The sequence below is a fragment of the Botrytis porri genome (assembly GCF_014898465.1).
Source record: "Botrytis porri strain MUCL 3234 chromosome Unknown BPOR_002, whole genome shotgun sequence".
Classification (NCBI taxonomy): domain Eukaryota; kingdom Fungi; phylum Ascomycota; class Leotiomycetes; order Helotiales; family Sclerotiniaceae; genus Botrytis; species Botrytis porri.
The window spans coordinates 2618184-2634285 of record NW_024066076.1 but is presented as its reverse complement, the minus strand read 5'-3'; the positions used below and the strand labels follow the sequence as shown (position 1 = coordinate 2634285).

General features: G+C 42.6%; 3 protein-coding genes across 3 annotated transcripts; 1 reads left to right on the top strand and 2 right to left on the bottom strand.

The window, feature by feature from the left end:
- Nucleotides 1-128: 128 nt before the first annotated feature.
- On the bottom strand, nucleotides 129-2773 carry EAF01_001779 (uncharacterized protein; the record flags this gene model as incomplete). The annotated part of the gene is made up of 5 exons (XM_038910029.1): nucleotides 129-171; nucleotides 233-903; nucleotides 954-1126; nucleotides 1179-1256; nucleotides 1309-2773. The coding sequence occupies 5 exons, from the start codon at nucleotides 2771-2773 to the stop codon at nucleotides 129-131; spliced, it is 2430 nt and encodes an 809-aa protein (XP_038774841.1).
- A 460-nt stretch (nucleotides 2774-3233) lies between these two features.
- Nucleotides 3234-5240, top strand: EAF01_001778 (uncharacterized protein; the record flags this gene model as incomplete). Its single annotated transcript, XM_038910028.1, has 4 exons — nucleotides 3234-3965; nucleotides 4052-4522; nucleotides 4575-5120; nucleotides 5172-5240. The coding sequence occupies 4 exons, from the start codon at nucleotides 3234-3236 to the stop codon at nucleotides 5238-5240; spliced, it is 1818 nt and encodes a 605-aa protein (XP_038774840.1).
- A 3694-nt stretch (nucleotides 5241-8934) lies between these two features.
- Nucleotides 8935-10674, bottom strand: EAF01_001777 (uncharacterized protein; the record flags this gene model as incomplete). Its single annotated transcript, XM_038910027.1, has 5 exons — nucleotides 8935-9655; nucleotides 9769-10195; nucleotides 10258-10415; nucleotides 10476-10540; nucleotides 10600-10674. 5 exons carry the CDS (start codon nucleotides 10672-10674, stop codon nucleotides 8935-8937), a joined length of 1446 nt encoding a protein of 481 aa, XP_038774839.1.
- Nucleotides 10675-16102: the final 5428 nt, after the last annotated feature.

The following is a 16102-nucleotide window of genomic DNA, read 5'->3' as shown; positions in this document are numbered from 1 at the left end:
CAGAAGATTCAACACGAGGAAAACGCCAATGCGACCACGCAACGCTATGATTCCACCCGCTGAATGCATAAAACCTGTGAATATTAAACGTGATAATATGATAATAAACTGCTTTCGTGTCTTGTTGTTCAAGAACTGAGGGCAAGACATGCATCGACTGCCAGACCAACCCTAGATTAACAATTAGTATGTAAACTTTTAAGGGAGTTTTCTTGAAGGGGCTAATCCTCACCTTCCCTCTTTTTGAGTAACCACATCACTAATAATCTCCCTGTCTAAATCTGGAAACATTCCTGCAAGAGTCTCTACAACATTCTCGTGCTCTGCGCGCTGAAGGCGATGTGCCTCTGCAGCCTCGGCACTTGCTTGTCTTGCAGCTGCATCTTCGGCTGTCATCCTATTCCTAACGTTTAATTCACGTTCACTAGGCCTCCGATGTGGGGGCTGGGGTCCATCCATGCTAACTCGTGGCGATGGTGTCATTCGCGGTGTACTCCCCGGATTAGGGGTCCTTGCGGGTCCACTGTAAGCTGGAGGGGAAGGGTCATCCGAGAACATTCTTCCTATGGAGGAAAGTGGTTTCTGAATAGTACGGAGCAGACCGCTCATGGCAGCTTTCTCGTCTACACTATCCCCAGCTTCATACTCGCTCGATGAGGTTGATTTTCTGGGGGCTGACGACTCGCCTTCCATAGAATGTCGGGGAGTTACCTCGGGACGGCTAAGAGCGGATTTTTCAGAAAGCTGTGTTGGCGGAGTGTGTTGGACGGGGCTTAAAGCAACTTCAGCTTGATGCTTTTCAGCAATGGCGGATACAGCGGCTTCAACATTTCGTTCAAAGTCTTCATCGCTAATTGTGAGAGTTGTTCGGTCCAGATTTTCGATAAACTGGACAGCGCCCATCTTCAAACGAGTTAATGTTGTAATGCGCAGATATACTTGAAGTGACTAACCAAAGATGAAAGATAATATCCCGCTTCCCCGCCTAGCTTTTCTTGATTTCTAAACCTAAGAATATATTGAACGTTGGATACAAGATGCTCAGGGTTTGCTCGAAGGACAACGTAGATTAGGAGAGGCATGAAAGAATCTGCCGATGAATCTGTTTTTGAATGTTTAAGTAGCCCTGATTGAAATTAGTAAGAATGTTCGGTAAAATAACCAGCTTAGGGGGTTACCAAAAATCACTTTGCAACAGTTGAGAACACATATAATCTTGTCCCGTGGAGCTCTGTAGGTTTTGATCTTCAGGATTTCTAGTGACATGATTAGCAGTAATATCTGACCTTACATGAATTCCAATCTTACCTTGCTGTGCCAAGATTAAAAACCGTTTTCCACTGTCGCCAACTGGTGGTATATCTAAATGCTCTTCCTTTACCCAACCATAAATGCTGACTTTCTGAGCAAGGATGTCATCTCTCTCGACATCTTCTTGATGTTGTCCTCTTCGACCGGGACCCATGGGTCGATCAGCACCCCGCCTTCTTGGCTTTGCACCTGGGATAGGCTGGGGCGGAGGAATTGCCGGAGAGAATGTTTGGGTATAAAGCCTATTCATAACTAATTTTTCCATGCCTTCACGCGCATTATCAAACTCTGCATCCGAAACTTCACGCCATACCTCGCATTGGGCCATTTTGTTGGTGATGAAAGCCAAGAAATCGCCTATTATTTTAACTTGTTCATGTACCATCCACTGCTTCTTTGCGAATTCCTGTAAAAATGACCGCAAGAACTTTGCTACGGGATCCGCTGTTCTGTGCCTCAGCTGTTCCAAGAATCGATGAAAATCGAAAGGTAGGTCCGGTTCAGGTTCTGGCTCAGGAGGTGGGGGCCGATGCAAAGGAGGGGGTGATAATGGGGTATCGGTGGAGGAGTAACGATCGTCCTGCATTTTACCAAAGCTACGTATAGAGTCTGCTTTCGGTGGGACAGCTGGACCGACGTCAGAGTCGTTCCTCGTTCGTTGACCTGATGAAGGAGCTGATGATATTTGTAAATCGCTTATGCTCTGGCTTAGAATATTTGCATTTAAGGGTTCCAGGCTCGATTTCCGAGGTGGGTGTTGTACTGGACTGCCAAGAAGCGGGCCAGCAAACTCAAGACGAGGAGACATTACTTCTTCATGCCCTGGGCCCTGTCTGTCCTCGCCGAATTGATCCATTATGCTTTGTATTTCTGACCTAGACCCTCCTTCTCGTTCGTCTTCACTTGCGCTGTTTTTTTCGTCGAAACCTGCGTCAGATCTCGTAGGTGATCTATCCAATCTTTCCGCATGTAGATGATGTGTTCTTGCAATCGAGGCAGATCGTGAAGGAGGCCGAGAGGTGCCAGGTGTCTTTGGGGTAGGATCCAGATACGATTGATCAACTAGTGACATGTTTTGTGTAGAAATATTCGGGGGTCGGGTTTGAATGGGTTTCAAAGTCGCAGTAGATGATTCCATGTCTTGCGGTACGGGCTCTTCGTTGGTCGCGGTTAGTAGCTCGTCCACAGTGTTTCCTTCCGTACTTTTGCCCTTTCCCTTATCTTTCAGTGAATCCAAAGTATTGTCCAGTGTCGTATGAGAATTGACTTCCGCTGGCTCGCTTCCGTCTGCCAACGGTGTCTCTTTGCCAACATCCTGGTCCTCCATGTCTTTACTGGTTGGCGAGGCTGGCTCAGCATTGTGATTGTCAAGCTTTTCATTCGAGCTTACCATCGATGAGAGCCCATGTGATAGTCCATCTGGGATCTGAACAACTTCTGCCAACTGCGTGGGAGACGACATACATCCGCGAGCGCCTCTGATCGGCGTTTGTGTAATTGTAGGATTAGCGGGGTATTCGAGCTTCAAGGTCCAGGGTATCTTAGAGCTTCGAGAAGAGGTTTCGTAGATTTGCAGAGTGTACTCGAGTATTTTGAGAAGGATATTGAGAGCCAGGCACCAAAACTATTATTTCTCTTCTTATTGGACAAGATAATTAATTATCTTGGTTGCTAAGTTTCCTCAACCCTCGACAATGAAGTAATCTGGTCGATTCGCTAAAATGACGATCCGTAGTGCAACACAAGGTTGAACTTAAAAAATAAATTTTAAAAGTCAATTTGAACCTTATCAATATCAATATCCAATATAGAATCAAACACCAAACGACAGCACAACTTTGAAGATACCTAGGTAATCTGTTCTATCCACGAAGTAAATGGATTCGGTCAATTAGGAATTTACCAATATAACAAGTTCGCAGATGTGTGGTATTTACGCGTCGATATCCACGCGAGGATTGCAAACTCCGAGTCATGCTTTGAAACACTCTCTTTGTGACAGAGGTCCTGATCACACAGGTTTGTCACAGTCAAATTATACTTCAAGTGATGGAACACAATACTTCTTGTCTTTTTTATCAACGGTCTTAGCTTTGAGGGGAGATCATATCACTCCACAGCCATTTGGTGGTTCAACCGGTGTTGACGCGTCTGCTACCAACTCTGGCTCAATTCTTTGCTGGAATGGTGAGGCATGGAAGGTTGGTGGTGAGCTCGTTAATGGTAATGATGGCCAAGTCATATATGAGATGCTTGTAAAAGCTATTTCAACAGCTACCTCGACATCAAAGGCGACACTTGCTATAGTTAAGAGTTTACGAAGTATTTCTGGACCGTTTGCATTTGTCTTCTTGGATAGTTTTCACGGCTCTATATATTGTGGCCGAGATCGCCTTGGTCGCAGATCTCTCCTTTACAATGTTGATAATGAATCTGGAGATCTGGGGCCAGCTGGATCTATAGAGTTTGCAAGTACAGCTGATCCTGCCAAGGGCGATTGGAAAGAAATTGAAGCAGATGGCATTTACAAATTTTCCTGTGTTGATAAGAACAAATTTCCTTCACCAATGTCTTATTCACAGAATGATTATATTTCGAGATCGCTATTGCCATATCAAAAGTTCGATTGGGAAAATCCAGAGATTGATTCGTCGGTGGGTATTCCTTATAATGCTCAATTATTTTGTCATTTAGCTATGATTCTGTCCCAATAAAGTCAGTACTAACTCAAAATTTACAGGCTCCTTCACTTGGTAAATTCAACAAAACTATTGAAGATGAAAGTCATATACTCGGCCTTGATTCCCCATCAGTAATGTCATTACGACATTATCTATGTGAGTCTCTGAAACCTAGGGTTTTGACTATTCCCGCTCCTCCAAGTATAGGTCACTCTCACAATGTCAGGCTTGCCATTTTATTCTCAGGTGGACTTGATTGTACAGTCTTGGCAAGATTGGCACACGATTTACTACCATCAGATCAAGAGATTGATCTTCTCAACGTTGCATTTGAAAATCCTCGTGTCATTAAAGCTGCAGAAACCGGACCTCGGCTGAAGAAAGGGGCAAACCCTCCGCCTCTGGATACTACTCAAGTACTGGATAAGAAAGCTTCTCCATATGAGCTCTGTCCCGATAGAGAAACGGGGAGGAAAGCTCATCAAGAGCTTCAAATTGTTTGTCCTGGCCGAACATGGAGATTTGTTGCAGTGAGTCAATAATTTAACTCGACATTGGTTCTCAAGAATTGACACGAAGCAGATAAATATCCCTTATACAGAAACAATGAAGCACAGAGCAAAAATTGTAGACTTGATACATCCACATAATACCGAAATGGATCTATCGATAGCTTTTGCTCTATACTTTGCATCTCGCGGTGTTGGTTTAGCATCGCAAGCCACTGATACAGGGGAAACCCTATACACGACGCCTGCGCGTGTTCTTCTTTCTGGACTCGGCGCCGATGAATTATTCGGTGGGTATACACGTCATGCAACCGCATTTAATCGGAATGGCTTCTCTGCTCTTTTAGACGAACTAGAATTAGATGTGAATAGACTTGGTAAACGCAATCTCGGTCGAGATGATCGTGTGATATCACATTGGGGAAGAGAAGCTCGGTTCCCATATTTGGATGAAGACTTAGTGAAGTGGGCTGTCGAATCTCCTATATGGGAAAAATGTGGGTTTACATCTGAATCACGAGGCCCTGAGACGCCAGATATAGAGCCCGGTAAGAAAGTGTTAAGACTCTTGGCTTATAATTTGGGTATGAGATCAGTTGCTACTGAGAAAAAACGTGCTGTGAGTCTTACCTACCGATTCCATATTTCTGACTATTACTTACATCACTAGATACAATTCGGTGCTCGAACAGCAAAGATGGAAATTGGACGAACGAAAGGAACTACCTTAATTTCATAACCTATCTCACATATGCAAATCAGTTTCATTCACATATTCTGTTTAACTTCTTTCCATTTTCACATCCCCCGTCGGCTATGATGAAAAACCAGATACTGCTGAACCATTTAGTGTACCAACGGGAGCTCATTCATATGGATTTTTTTTCTCGCGTGTTTAAACCTTTACCTTTACGTAAAGGTGGTAACCAGAGAGAAATCATAGAATGCCGTTGGATTCAAACACGGATGTTTATGAAGTAGGAAAGGCAAGCCTGAGCCAACGTATTCCTCACATATAAGAAATGTTTTCAAATGTCTATATCTTCTTAAACACCTGATCATGAGTGGAAATAGATTAAAGATAGTACCTAGGTAATCAAAAGTACTGGGTTCGAAGTGCTCGGCTCATGACTATCTCGTTTTGGTCTATCCGAAGTAATATCCCCGAAGAAAGGTCACCTATAGATGATAACTTCAAATGCATGAAAAATTCATTCAATCCTATACATTTCCTCTCAACCATCACTATCAATCTCTTTTTCTCCAAAACACCATATCCCCCATTTCATTTCCCACATTCCATCATCTCTCTCACAATTCAGCCAGCCAGCACCCCACAAACTCAAATCTCCTAGTTCCCCAACTCGAAAGTCTCCATCCACCTCCCCCTTTCCCTTCCCCACACTCCCACAATCTTTAATACATAAGCCATCATAACTCCTCCCCCCCGCCCTGTGTCCATGGCGCAGCGGCACAATAAATGTTCAATTCGTCATACTTTTACATTTATGCAACCAAGGGGAGTAGACTGTCGTGAGACGCAGATACCTACTAGAGGGGCCCGCTGGTAGGTATCTGTGGAGTATCTTGTGTTGCGTGGGGTTTGGGGGTTTGTATGGATAGATCAATGGGCAATTCGTCATACCTGCACATTTATATGAGGAGATGGGGCTACTGAGGGGTTTGGAGACAAAGGATGTACATCGGACGCGGTGGAACCTTTTTGGGGGTTTTGGGGGGGCTCGGGTTATGACATGGGATGGGGTTTGTTTGGATTTATATCTTCATTTTTTTTGGTGGGAAGGAAGATTGATAGGTGGAGTGAAGTGGATGTATTGTGTGGTTAGGTTGACAATTTGAGGAGAAAGGGGAAGAGGAAGAGGAAGGCACGAGGAGTGAGAAGTGAGGAGTGAAGAGTGAAGAGCCAAAGTGGCAGGTACGATTTTATGGTCATAGCTATGAGTATATTAATATAGAATGTATGTTTCAGGGTACTAGGGATTTATCATATCTCATCGCGTCTCTTCGCTTGCAATTGGCTTTTAGTATCTTTGTCTTTGGATATAAGCCTAGTATGTGTATGATCATTTACTTGGTCACATCAACACAATTTCATGATCCCAATCTGTGAGATGGTTTGTTATTAGCATTGAATCGAGGTTTCAAGTAGGTATTGATTTCATGGATAATGAAAAGAAAGTTTTCTATCTCGTCATGTTTTCCTTGTACACATACACTCGATGTCACATACACTCGATGTCACATACACTCGACGTATAATATATCCAATCGCTACAAATAAGAAATCAAAACGGTATGATACTTCGAGAGCTGCGAAATTAGATAATAAACCCCTTTACCTACAGCCCTTCAAAGAAAACTAGGTATATATATATGTGTGTATATATAATATAATGTTACATACTTGTTTGTATTTGATCTGAACAGAGTTGTTTAAAGATATGGGATTGGGAGGAGATTTAAGTTGTACGATACATGCGATTCGTGTAAGTTGTAAGAGAGAGATGGGCAGTAGATAAATAGTAATTGGGTTTGAACGATTACCTAGATGACCATCTTTCAGGGATGGTATATAACAACTACTTGAGTACATACTATACATACTAGCTAGATAATTCGAGAGTTGATAGTCGAGAATGGAGGATGAGGAGAACATAGATATATAGCATATACCAAAGATCCAAAGAGGCTGTTCAAAAATAAATAAATTCGCTTTTAGAATCTAGATTGAGGAATTTTGAGTATCAAAACCAAGTTTATATACATATCTTCGATTTCCTTCCTAGTCGACCTACCTACCCACCTACCTAGCCAATATACCAGATTGTATTATGTCCAGTTCGCAATTGATCTGCCGACGAAGTACCTACCCACCTACCTATCCAGCACCTCTCATCTTTCCAATACAACGCCATACACTATATACATCACATATCACATGTCCCACCGAGTTGACATGATCACAATCCCATCCCATCCTATTCTCTGCTCTTCTCTTCTAACCTACCTATCTCTATGGAATCCCCAGCGCTAGGACTTACAACTTATATAGCAAAAAGATAGATGATAGGTAATCTAATACCACTAACACTAACACTAACACTAACACCAACACACATCCCAACTTCCAAGTATCTACTTAATATTCATACACCTACTCACCTCCTAGTAGTTCTCTCGAATCAACAGTATGTATATATCTACACATCTATATATATACTCACCTATCTATCTACCTACCTATTTACTTATTCGATATACAATCAAGTCCAATTCCCAATTCCCAATTCCCAATTCCCAATTCCCAACTCAATACTCGATATCATCCATCCATAAACTACCACCTATCCCCATCCTTAAAAGCATCCTTCCACACAAACTACCCACCATACCCATCTTTCCCCGGATTTCTTTCTCTCCTTCCTTCCTTCCTTCCTTCTTTCTCTCCTCCCCTCCCCCTTCCCTCCAATCTTACCAAATCCACATCCAAATCCACATCCATCCACCCACCCACAATCTCAAAGCCCATCATCTCACTAAAGCACCCCCCCCGATCCTCATCCCCGGAACTCCCATTTCCATCACGTAATAAAAATAGCGTAAGAGAAAATATTTCCAGGTCCATTGTCGAGAGTTTAAAATTACGGTGGTTATTCGTCATGAAATCTGTATACATATATACGTCTATGGTAGAGAGGGTCCAATACTGTTATCTTTTGTGTTTTAGTATCGTGTTGTGCTTGTATGTTAGTTGTATCATGTTATCGAATTCTTCATCATCGTCATATTTTCCTCGTATTATCGCTTCCGCCATTTATCCTCCCATCATCTTCGGATATGACCAACTCAATTCAACATTTCATCTCCACATATTCAAAAACAAACACACACATCTCAAAATTCATTAAAAATCATTCAATATCATTTGATCCCAATTTCCTCATCATTGTGTGCTACGGTACATACAAATCAGAATCCAAATCGAGATTAGAAAAAGAGAACACCCCGCGAGAACAAAGCCTCACCTCCTCCCTCCCGTAACCAACTTTTTCACCGTCCATTCAATGGTCAATAAATACAAAAAGTCAGAAACTACACGCAAAGTTTGCATGTATAGTCACTGTATAGATGTATGCCGTAAGTAAACCTCAGTTTCATACATCGAAGAAAAACGTTGAAGAAAAGAAAAAAAATGTGGTATCTCGAGTGAGTTGCTAGCTTTCTTGTTGGAAAAAAAAATAAACATTGAACTTGATATCATGGCGAAGAAGTAGGTAAACAGAAAGGAAAATAAAATTACGGATCATGAATCATGATTGTTCAAGACCATATCTATGCGAAGTCGCTGAGCATCTAAAAAGACGAAAGACAAAGAAGGCTAAAGACTGGAGCTACTTATCAAAGGTGATAATTTAAGCTTCCATATCTTGAGCAGAATGTCTAGCCTCCTTCTCGTGGTGAGGAGAAGGAGTGGTAGCAGTATCGCGACCTGAGTATCTGCTTCCAGTCTCGGATGTATCGTTCAAGACCTCACGAGTAAGCTCAACGTAATCGTAAGCGAACTCACCGATCTCAGCATCATCGATACCGAGAATTTCGGCCTCTTCGGTAGCGCGGAGGGAGAGACCTGGGATGAGGTTCATGATGAAGAGAATGATACATGTTCCAACGAAAGAGTAAACACCGCCGGAAATAGAATCGGCAAGTTGGTATCCGAGTTGGACCCAGTGTCGGTTAAGCCATCCACCTGGAATCTCGGTGAAACCATCAAGATGCGCTATGTAATCAGCAGCAAAGAAAGCAGTGAGAATGTTTCCGATGAATCCACCAACGGCGTGTTCGGCGAAGATATCCAGAGCATCATCAACACCGAGGACGAACTTGAGCTTGGTAGCATAATTAGCACCGGCAGCTCCGACAACACCATAGATGATGGAAGCCCAAGCAGGAACGAAACCAGATCCTGGAGTGATAGCAACGAGACCAGCAATAACACCAGAGCAGAAACCGACAGTGGACCATTTGCGCTCAAGACGGTAATCGAGGACACACCATGTGATACCACCAACACAGGCGGCCAAGTTGGTAACGACTGCGGCCATAACAGCACGCATGTTAGCTGCAAGAGCGGAACTAAAGAATACAATTGTTAGTTCTTCGTCTAAAAAGTTGGTCGTTCTTCAAGTCATGTGAAATAAAACATGAAGCAAAGTTGAGTCCAGCAGAGAAAGTTGGATCAAACATACCCAGCATTGAAACCAAACCATCCAACCCATAGGAAAACAGTTCCAATGACAATGTGTGTAACATTGTGTGGGCGGTAGTTCAATTCGTGAGTACCATGTCCACGACGTTTGCCCAACATGATACTGTATGCGAGAGCTGCACAACCCGAAGCAATATGCACAGGAGTTCCACCAGCAAAGTCGAGACCACCCATCTTGAAAACCCATCCAGAGGCGTTCCAGGTCCAGCAAGCAATGGGATCGTAGATGATGGTTGACCAAACGAACATGAAAACAATGGTTGGAAGCATGCGACCACGTTCTGCGACGGCACCAACTGCGAGCGCTACAGTGATGGCGGCGAACATACCCTGGTAGACGGCGAACATGAGATCGGGAATTTTGGTGGAACCAACAGATGGTGCTGCGAGGACATTTCTGAAGCCGACTATTCGAATCGAGTGGTTAGTCTTTACTGTTGTACCATGTTCTAGAAGACGTTGTACTTACTATTTTCCAAGTCACCGATATATTTTCCAGCGCTGTGAGAGAAGGCGAGAGAGTAACCCCAGAAGAACCATTGGAAAGAAACTACTGCGGTAGCCATGATTGAGAGCCAAATCAACGACAACGCAGACTTTCTACGAGCAAGACCGGAATAGAAGAAACTGTGAAGATGGAACGATTAGTATCTATGGTACAGCCATGCATGTATAGGAAGTACATACCCGACACCAGGAATCATGAGCAAGACCAAAGCAGTGGAAGTGATCATCCAAGCAATGTCACCAGCCTGTTACACTTGGTTAGTTCCGAGGTCTGATTTGAGGGGTTTTGTGTACCAAAACTTACATCATAAAAGATGTTGAGGTCCTCAGTCAATGAATCACCCCCAGCGGCATTTGTACCATTGTATTCAACAACCATCTTGAATACACTTGACCTCCGTCAAAAAATTGTAAACTCTACTGGAGCAAATGAGGTATAGTTGTCTTCAGATGAGACTGAAAGGTCATCAAGAAGATGAAGGATAAATTGTCGTAGCTAGCAAAGAAGCTCACAGATCGAAAGGGAAAGGTTGTTGGCGTGAGAGGAGGTCGAATTGCAAAAGGAAGAAGAAGAAGAACTTTGTAGATACTAAAGAGTATTATACCCAGATGGCCGAAGTCGGATAAGGTACTGGGCTATGAATAGGGCTGTGAGTATTCAATGGCAAAGATAACGGGCGAAGTCGGAAAGAATTAATTATATAAAGAGATTAATGTGAACAGATGCAAAGGTGAGAGGCTGATGTGGGAAGCTTCCTGTTGGTGAATTTTGGTATCGTTATGCAATCCCAACGTGTGTGAAGGGAGCTGAGTTTTAGGTGAATGTGAGAGTCGAGAGTGAAGAGAGGACAAAATGAGTGAGGAGTGATAGTGATGATATTGATTAATCACTGGCAAGACTCAAGTTACCTTTCTTTGAATTTTATTCAACACCACTGGAAGGAAGTACAATGACGGAAAAAAGGAAAGAGGTGAGGAGGAGGGGGAAGGGAAATAGTTTTATGGATTCCAATCGAATCCAAGAAAGCTCCAATTTACGAGCAAAGTAATAATCAAGCTACCACCGACAAACCCAACCAAACCTACTAGTATCCCATGTCATGCCATGCTTACATCCAACCTTATCCGAAGCTGGAGCCTGTACGTGCGTGCAGATGAGCAAGATGTGGAGGTGTATCGTGACAAGGAACGAACCCGTTATTTGACTACGATGTAAAAAGAAGTTTCATTCCGCTAAAGGAAAGGGAAGGAAAGGAGAGGAGAGGAAAGGAAAAGATAAGTCGATGCTGAGATTTAAAATAGCCATCTGATTCGTCTTTTTTCTTTTTTCACTGCGTACACCTGGGTAATTCATATTATTCCTTACGTACCCGGGTAGTCACACAAGGACCAATGGTTGATCTGTTTGTTTGGGGCAAATCTTTAATCTATGTGAACCTTTTCTCCTTGTCCTCTTTGGGGTTTGCGTAACATGTGAAAGATGGAAAAAGATGTGAGAAGATATCGGTAGCTTTTCTCTATTGAGTTGGTCAATTTCTATATCTGGATGGTGATTCCGATATGGAGGAGTGTGTGTGTTGAAACTTAATAAGAGAAATTCCGGATATTATTTCTTCTTATCTTTGGATTGAATTATGAGTATTACGGTTGGCGTTGGGGTTGGTATTGATACGGTGTTGGGGATTGATGTTGGTATCAGCATCTCTTTTTACTTTGTTCCATCAGTCATCACTAGCTATCTCCATCTCTATCTCTTCTACGAGGGGAAAGAGAAGAAAAGAGAAGAAAGAGAAGAAAGAGAAGACTGAGAAGACTGACTCCCTGGCCCATTCCTTCTTCACTCCTGGTGTATAATCCATCTTCTGCCTATCCTTCTTCATACACACCTACATACACTTATATTATTAGGGAATGTAAAAAGATAAAAGATAGACAGGGGTTAAATTATCCTGTCTTGACCTATCAAAAAGCATGTATCAGCAGCAGGGTTTAATCAAGGTAGTTTCCTCATCAAGTTAGCATGAGATAAGAAGATCCGACGGTTGGTATCCAATGTGATTGGTTCTCTTTGGTATTCCCCCCCACGTGCCATGGCTTTTAACTCTGCAGAAATGCTTTCGACTGTCTACATCGTATTTTATTAGTTCCCGAAGTCAGCAAAGAAGCTTTCATGGGTGGTTTGCCAAGATATCGGAAACCTATGAGACTCATGGAAACTATCAGCCTTGAGAGAAATGATAGCATGCATTACTAGGTGTTCAGGGCTGGGGAAATTCATTACGGAGTACACTCAGCACCTACTTATTATATTAGTACCAAGAGATGGAATGGATGCATACAAACATCGAATTGTGGAGGATTGACCGATTGACCGATTGACCGATTGACCGATTGACCGATTGACAAATGTACCTGATACTCGGTTTTGTTCCATTGAGTTGGTCCCACCTATGAAGAGGAACGAAATGCAGATCGAAGGTTTAAAGCTTCAAATCGGGCATAATCCATTCCGTCAATTTTGCCCAGATCTTTTTGCTTTATGTTGTATCACTACCAATCCCACTACTACTACCACTACTATCTATATAATCTTAATATACGACAAACTCTCGAGTACTACCTGGGAATGTAGGTATTTCTTACAGTCACAGCCTTGTGGTTCCACGGCAGATGGAAGCGAGGCTCACGGTATTTGGTAGGAGCCGTATAGCATTTTATTGTGCGAGGACGAGGCACGAAATACAAAGTATGTTACTAGGTATACAGGAGGGAGTCAGGAGTCAGCAATTCATATGATAGGTAGCCTTAACATCCCCCATCTCCCTACATACAAACATGAGATATTACCATACCATTACTACCTACATTGGTCAATCTCGTTTACCATATCATCATCCTTCTCCTCATGGTCTCTTTCTACTTTCAATGACACGATGAAAGAGATAACATGACCAAGACCCTTTGTATTCGATCCTCTTATCGTCATGAACGAGCGGGCGAACAATATGGCGAGATGAGAAGTGTGCGTGATTCTTCCAATCCTCACATTGCGCAGACTTTCTCGATTGGGTCTGGTTCGGCCGATATCTATAATTGATGACAAGTGCAGTTGTGGGGCTCTTTGGGTTCGAAAATCGATGGATTTCTACTAGGGGGCCAGGGTAGGGTGGGTAACTTTATCAGTGGATCCGGTTGGTTGATCCAAGGCTTATTATTAACCATCTAATGATGATGATGATGCTGATCTGATTCGATCTGATTTCATTTCTCCCTCCAAAACTTACCAACTTGGTCGCTTTCTAGAAGATCTATGATTGCTTGTTTGGAATTCCATCGCATGCATCTATCAACATTACATGGCGCTGGTATGAATAACGTCGTGATTAGATCATCTTAGACATTTCATCTATAGGATCTCAAACATTGAAAAGCTACGCCAGGATCGTTCTAGTTGAGGAGTAGGTATCTCCTTGGAAGCTTTGGAAGACCTCAAGAGACCCTCGAACCTGGAGATTATATCAGAATGGTAGGTAAAGCTTGATGGTACAAGCTACCTACACCTACCATTCAATCATCTATTCAATCATTCATTCATTCATTCATTCATCCATTCATTCATCCATCCATCCATCCATCCATCTCTCCATCCATCTCTCCATCCATCTCTCCATCCATCTCTCCATCCATCTCTCCATCCTAGTTACCTCCAAGAGTCGTTAAAATTTGAACCGGTTTAATTCATCTATCAAATCGATAGCTGAAACGTGTGAAAGGTAACTCTGCCTTCTTGGCGCATCATCTCTTCGGTGTATTCTCCCGAATCATAACATGGGAACCACATATATCTACACATACATACGAATACATACCTTACATGCGAATACTACATTCTACATCCAGGGTCGATCAAATTTCAAAAGATATCCACTACGAATCATCAATAATGAACCATCAACCTTAACGAACGGGAACTTTTACAATACCTACTAGTTTCAAGACACTTGATAATTCTATACTTAAAAAAACATTCTACGCCTCTTACGCGTGGGCAATTCCCCTGAAACAGTTGAACTAAACTTTAGTGGTTTGATTCACTTGAAACTAAAGCTATTAACATGCCATTCATTCATCCATTTGCCATATATCCGGTCCCTAACCATCCATTCCGAACTGATTGATTTAAAACGGCCGGGGGTCCTTCTATTTTGGGAATCTTTGAGCCGCCCTACCAACCAGCCTTGGAGGAGAATGTGGCCGAGATAAGAGTACTTGAACTGTGTAATACTCCGAATATCTCTGACCGAAAATATCGAGTCACAAAAAACCTGCGCGGGTGGACTTTCAAGTGATGGTTCAAAGCTTCAGCAGAAAAGGAGTCTCAACCCCACAAGGTTTCATGAATTAACAGGAGATTTGATCATGCATGTGCATGTGCAGGTAAGGGTTAGTGTTCAGGTACCGCCGAGGGGCTTCCTACCGTACGCCCATAAGCAAGCCAGCTGCCATGATTTGCTTGAATATGAGTGGTCTTATTGTTGTACAAACTCATTGATTACATGAAATCTCGAGAAAGTAGATGAGCACTTTTGAGTTTGGTGTCACTCCACAATGGTACAAGGCTTAAACGAAATACAGCTCAGAGTTTTATCTTCAACCTTATAATTGCTGTTGTTGTTATTGCACTGGACTCATAACCCTTTTTTAATTGTCTTTCATTTGGATCAAGTGCTCCAATTCTTAGAGTTGACCCGAGAAGTTAATGAGTGAATGAATGGTTCACTCTACTACTCACCTCTTTCCTCCATCTCTAAAATGCTTGCTTTGCCTACGTGTGAAATTCTATCAGATCATATTACAATCTGTATCTTTCTCTTGAATATCACTTCCCCATGTCTTCCTTCATCAAGTTCCACCGTACATGTCGAGACGAAGAGGTAGATACCTTGTAATCTCGCCCCTCCCCACGCCACACGTTATACAGAACTCCATTTAGTGTATCGTTGTAACCAAGCCCTAGGAATCAAAAGGCTAATTGCATTTGCCTCGCCTCCAGAAATGGGTTAATCTGGGCTTGGCTTTTGTTCATATGATCTCATTCGGTCAGTGGCGTTGGTGATACATTCATTCACTTTTGTACTATATCTCACCGTCACAACATCTTGTGTGGCGATGCTATTCTTTGCTTAGGTATAATTTTATTATATTATCACCGGCTTGATCTTACACTTCCCTTTTTTGTCTTGAATGAATTCTTCTCTCTAGACGTAGAGGGCTAGTAAGTGCTTCAAACAGATATCTTCTACGATTTCCTCCTTCCTGGCTTCGATTCATTATAATATGCGAAGATGAAGGAGGTCGTTTGCTGTTGATGACATGGATACAAGAAATATATGGAGCAGATAGACCCACTGTCTTGTACATCGACATATTGTAGTTATGCTATCGTTAATCATCAATTAGTATGTAACACGCGTATACTATATAAATTTCTACACCTTCAAAAGAATTCCTCCGAGCTTCTGTAAACCGTTTCATCGCAGCTTTCGCGTTTATACTAATCGTTCCCTTAATATCACTCATTTTATTCATAATTACAGGCTAGCCTCCTTTAAAGAAACGGTGATCCCTTCAAGAATCGCCTGTCCTCCCTCGGCAGCACCTTCGGAACCGTCCTCGCGAGGACTACTTTCTTCACAAGCTTCACGAATACATTCCAATCCTCCCGTGCCCCTATTGGCCGTCTGGAACGCATGCTGAAAATCCCAATATTTGCATCTGTAGGATCATTAGCTGGAGGAACATAACAG